Source organism: Eulemur rufifrons, chromosome 2, assembly GCF_041146395.1.
Source record: "Eulemur rufifrons isolate Redbay chromosome 2, OSU_ERuf_1, whole genome shotgun sequence".
Classification (NCBI taxonomy): domain Eukaryota; kingdom Metazoa; phylum Chordata; class Mammalia; order Primates; family Lemuridae; genus Eulemur; species Eulemur rufifrons.
The window spans coordinates 61,484,166-61,489,652 of NC_090984.1; the positions used below are offsets into that span (position 1 = coordinate 61,484,166).

The window sequence follows — 5,487 nt, forward strand, 5'->3', positions numbered from 1 at the left end:
AAAGCAGGGGCTGGTGTGGGAAGGACAGCCAGAGAGGAGGAGGCTGACTGAGCTCAGTGCTGGGCCCAGGGCAGGGCTAGAAAACAGGACCTGGGTGAGGCTGAGGGGCGTCAGAGGAGCCTCTCAGCCCCCTCAGCTGCAGACAGGCCTGGCTGTGGGAGAAGCCTGCCCCCACTGGAGTGCTCCTGGCAGAGCCCCGGCCACCTGGGTCCCTGGAGTCAGCCTCTTTCCACCTCCCAGCTCCACTCTCTGCCCACGTGGTGGGGGGCGGGGATGGGTGAAGGTGGTTGGCTTAGATTAGAGATGGTAAGAAATTCCTAAGTCCCAGAGTGGTTCATTTTGTCGGGGGAGAAGATTGTGGCAGAAAGTTAGGTATCAAAGACACGTGGGTGAGAATTTGATGAGAAATTGTTCAGCACGGGGTTTAGGGAGGAGGGAGGACTGTGGGAGAAAGGAGGAAGCAAAACCAGAATTGGCAGCAGAGGGCTGCCTTGAGCAGCCTTGTCACCTATTGAAAGCAGTTCAATGGATAGACAAGACTTCAGTCATATTCACGCCAGAGATCCATTTATTGCAATCCTGCAATCCCCACCGCCCACCTCTGTGGGATTCTTGCCTCTGCCGCAGAAAAGATGATCAGGCTCAGAGGAAGGTCAGTCTTTTGCCTGCTGTTGGTGGCTACGCTTCATTGTCTTCCTTATCCAGGGCAGGAAATGTGAGACATTCATGAATATTCCTGGAGGTGTCCCATTTATTCGTCCACTGGACAAAATGCCCTGGGTTACGTTCTTACACACGAGGGGGCCACCAGAATCCCCCTGTGGGCAGAGAGAGGAAAGACTGAGCTGGCCTCCCCAGGCATGGGTGGTCTCTGTTAGGGGGCTGTGTACGTGGCATCAGGGCCAGGGCAGCCTTCTTGTCACCTCCCTGAGTCCTGGGGCTCCAGTATGGTCCTGACTGTTCTTTCCGGCTCAACCCAGGCCAAGCCTTTCTCTGCAGTCCTCAGGGGTATACTCTGGTGCTAGCTCTGCTGTGCTAGCTTCCCCATGCCCACCCCGGTCCACCCAGCTCACGGACTAAAGGCTGGATTCCTGGAGCACCCAGGCTGCCCAAGCTCTGGGCTGAGTGAAAGGAATGGCCAACCTTAGAAAAAGGTCCTTTTTAACTAATTCTCACTACTCCCGCTGCAGCTAAAGCTTCTGAGAATTCGGCCCTGGATCCTCCAGAACCTGCTTCCACCCACGGCAAACACCTTAAAAGTCCAGCCCATCATGGTATACCAGGCTTCCATAATATGCTGTGGTATAAATGGCTCCATATCGCCCTTTGCCTCCTCTTTATACTTCTCATATCACTCTGTGAATGCCACCACAGCACAGCTTACAAACCAGGCCGGTCAGCTCTTTGCCCACACTGGGAGCCCTAATGACAGTAACCTTACTCTCCACATCTCCCTCTGTGGGCGCTCTGTGACATCTCTATGTGCCTACAGTCCAAGAGGCCCTCTGCCTTCTCAGAACTGTGAACTCTTGCCCTGTGTGCCCTTAGGTTTCTTGGCTATTGCCCCTAGAAGCTCTGCTTTTAGCTCTCCTTTTCAAACCCTGCATTCTCCACTATCTGGTAACATTCATACAAAACTGTACCTCTAACGTAGCTTTCAAGACCATCCATTTTCAACCATCTCCCCCTTAATGATTCAAATGCACTCTCTCCATAAAAAGATCCCAATGGCCATTGCCAGCTGGGAGCAGTTACAGAAGAAAGACCTCCACCCATTTTCCCTGCTTCTGAGTTCATTTTTTTAAATGGAAATTTTAAGTTTAACAGTAGAAAGGGGGGAACGAAAGGGGCAGCCTTGCTGAAATAATAGGAAAATACCTAATCCCACAATTTCCTAGTGACATCTAAAGATCAATCCTGAGCTCTCTCCCTGCTCTCTGCTCTTTCTCTCCCTGCTGGCAGGTGCCCTGCAGAGCTGTTTTTACATCTCAGAGGAGCCCAGAAGATAAAAAGGAAATGTAAATTTTTCCTTTTACAATTGCTAGACCTATTGACTAAAATTGCCTTTTAGAATCTGTTTCTATAGCCTGGGATAGCTCCTGAGAAGCTCCTGGAGGACAGTAGGGGGGACAAACTTCAGGCATGAGATCCCATATCTTGAGGGCAAGATCGTGACAAGATCTCTAACAGCCATTTCTGCTAAAGAAAAGGAACAGATACAGCAGTTTCACGTAGGCATTCTATTATCTGCTTGCCGATAAAAAGAGAATGAGCAGATGTGACAGTTCACAGCACCCTGTGAATTTGACTACAACCATAAATCATCTTTCATCCCCTTTTTTTACATTTCCTAAATAAAAGTTCTGAGTAACCAGTTTTCTAGGCCAACACACCCTTCCCCTTTCTCTCTCATGTTTGGCCCTTTCCCGCTTGGGAAAGTAAAATAAACTTCTTTCTATCCTAATCTTTGTCTGGAGAAATTTTTCTCAAACCTGTGTGCACCAGCTCTGCTCTAGCTCTCCACCCTAACACTGAGGGCACAGGGGCTGGCCACTCCCATACCGCAGATCTTCCTCAAGTTCCTCTCTCCCAGGGACTTGTCTGTGTAGATGCTGGAAACCTGACCTTGAAAGTGGTATTTATCGTCTTTGGGTCCCCCACACAAATCTCTGTGGCCTTGCGGTAATCCCCAGGGAAGAGCAATTCGCATGTCTTGTCCTGCTGCACGGTCAGCATCACCTCCTGCAGTGTGTCTGAGCCTTTGCCCTCCAGGGAAGTCCGGCCCCAGCCGGCCACAATGCACTTCTTCCCTGGCTGCACCCGGCTCATGAACCTGGGCAGCTTGAGGGGCCGCACGGCTGCAGTCCGCCTGGCCTTTGTCTCCAGCTGGTGGGGAAGAGGCAAGAAAGTCCAGGTCAGCCAGTGGCCTCGTGAGACTGAGCTGTCTCCCCTCTCCTCTGAGGCCAAGCAGGATGGAAAGGAGGGAAGAAGGGACAGCGTCACGGCCAGAGGGGCAACTGGACCAGCAGAGCGAGAGCAGCAGGACTTTGCCTCACCTGCAGCAGCATGATGTCATTGGAGAATCTGTTAGAACTATATGCTGGGTGGGCGGTGGCTCTTTTCACACGGATGACCTGCTGGGTCTTCTCCTGCTTCTTGATGTTGTGGGCCCCCAGGGTGACATTTATGGAGCTGCACAGACAGCAGAGAGGGGCTGCGAGTGTGTGGAGTCACAGGGGTACAGCCCAAGAGCTGTGAAGAGCAGGTGACAGCCAGGGCAGGGCAGGGCTGCAGCTGAGGGGATGGGGGGGCCCCAGGAGGTGGCATTCTGCTAATTGCACCAGTGGTTCTCAGGGGTCAGCTCCCCCTGGGAAAGCAGGTGAGACTGCTTTAGGTTCCATTCCTATGCCGAAGCATGTCCCCTGCTCTGAATATGACAGGTGTGATCACTCTGGTCTTTTCTTACCTCAGCAGCGCCTCTGACACTAACCTTCCTCTCCCCCCACGGGACTTATTCACCCTCTTTCTCCAAGAAGCCCTCCTGGCACATGTGTTCAGACAGGGTCTCTGTGGAGCATTTCCAGGAGGGCGTGGAAATTTCCTCCTCACCTTCCCCAACAGTGAGCGGCTGTCAGCACGAAGTCTTCTCGTACCAGGGAACCGCCACACCTCTTCCGAGTTCCCTGATGCCAGATCTGAAGATAGGCCATGTAGGGGCGGGAGTGGGGCCTGGCCTCATGGCCCCCAATGATCTCGTCTGAAAGAAAAGACTGGAAGCTGAGCTAGCTGGGGCAGGTGTGGTCAGGAGAGAAGGCTCAGGAAGATGGTGCTTGAGGGTGTGGTGTGCAGCGCGGGAGCATCCTCCTGGGCTCGGCAGGCAGCGGTTCTTGCAGGTGGAACTACCTCTTCTACACCTCAAAACTCAGAACCCCCTCTGAGAAAAGAGGGGCAGAGCTTGTCATCACGTCCTACTGCAGACACACAGGGAGGATGTAAAATCTACCCTCAGGACAGCAGAGCCCCAGAGGAGCCTGGACAGGACTGCCCTGGTTCTTTCCTTGTTAGTGAATCTCCCTGATCCCTCTGAGCCTTTGCTATCATCCCCATCAGTGCCATTTTCTAATGATTTACCCATGAGCTTATGGAGTTGCATTTTCTAAAATCCGTATGTCCTACGGCCTAGGTTCACATCCTGGATTCTCAGCAATTGTTTTTTGGCTGCACAAATGAATGGCTTCCAATTAGCCTTTGGTTGGGGTTTGGCGGGGGTGGTGCTGGTGGGCTTCAGGGCCTCTGGGATGTTGGGGGAAGCACTGCCAAAGATGGTGGAGTAGCCAAGGACCTGGGAAGGCGGGAGATGTGGGAAAGCTAGCAAAACATGCACTGCACAGGCCTGGGTGGAGCCAAGGCCACAGGAGAGCTGCGGTTGCAGCCATCTGCCACCTCTAAGATCTGTTGCACCCTGGGCTTCTCTCCTGGGCAGCAGTTAGAGGGGGGAGGGCACTGAATAATTTAACCAATTCTTAAGCTGGGTCCTGTGACAACCTCCCGTGCTGCAGCCTGGGTGTCTGCTCATCAGAGCAGCCACCGGGGAGCAGGATTGGGATGATGAAAGGCTGAGAAAGAGGATAGGTAAGCTTTGGGGTTAGAGGATCAGAAATTGGAACAAGTGGCACAGTTGAGAAGAGAGGGACCATACTGGCCAAATAAAGCTGAAAGGAATCGGAAATACCTAGAGCTGCCTTTTCCTGGGTTGGAGTGAGGGATTATTATTACTTATCTTTTGTAGCTTCTCATTTTCTACCAAATTCCTTTCTAAGAACAACCTACTTTTCAGATTATAAAAGAGAGGTCTGGAGAGAGGCTAATGCCTACTAAACCTTTTAGGTAACACCCTTTCTTCTGCCATCCTTGTTGAATGTGTATCTAGCATCAGACTTATAAATCTGGGTATGGGATGGGAGGTGCGGCAGATTGAGGAAAATTCCTGATCAGTGCTGGGCAGAGGGGTCACAGATACAGGGGATGGGTTCAGGCCTCTGAAATAGGGATGGTCACTTACCTGTCCCAGCCCTGGGAGGCAGAAGAAAGGCCAACAGGAGCAAGAGTGGCTGCATCTTCTCAGGAAGGCTGCCCAGATCAGCAATGCTGGTGTTTTCTACACGCAGATACAAAACCATGGGAGGCGGATGAAAGAGGGGTGGGCTTAGTGACCTCACAGACCTCCTAGATCTGTGTGTGCTCTCCTGGTTTTCATGGGCGTCATCATACCAGTTGGCTTGCCAAAGTTCTCTGGTTTGGTTTAAGTGAAAATGGCACTGTAACCACATTTGCAACTCTGCTGCTGAGTCACAAGGTGAAAGCAAGAATAATGGACAAGAAGATGGAGGCTGTTGAGGGTGTGGCTGCAGCTAGTAGAAGGGTGAGAACCCCAGAATTTCCTAAGTGACTGAGCTGAATGAAGAATGTCTCCTTGTCTCAGCTCTG

General features: G+C 52.0%; 1 protein-coding gene across 3 annotated transcripts; it reads right to left on the reverse strand.

Moving 5' to 3' along the window:
* Nucleotides 1-592: 592 nt before the first annotated feature.
* On the reverse strand, nucleotides 593-5,117 carry LOC138378497 (granzyme H-like). 3 transcript variants are annotated; one of them, XM_069463829.1, is made up of 5 exons: nucleotides 5,063-5,117; nucleotides 3,610-3,757; nucleotides 3,057-3,192; nucleotides 2,821-2,886; nucleotides 593-818 (listed from the first exon to the last, which is right to left on the reverse strand). In XM_069463829.1, the coding sequence occupies exons 1-5, from the start codon at nucleotides 5,115-5,117 to the stop codon at nucleotides 654-656; spliced, it is 570 nt and encodes a 189-aa protein (XP_069319930.1). In that variant the 3' UTR covers nucleotides 593-653. The 3 variants fall into 3 exon arrangements, with proteins under 3 accessions (XP_069319930.1, XP_069319924.1, XP_069319939.1); XM_069463823.1 differs by having other exon boundaries at nucleotides 2,626-2,886; XM_069463838.1 differs by lacking the exon at nucleotides 2,821-2,886.
* Nucleotides 5,118-5,487: the final 370 nt, after the last annotated feature.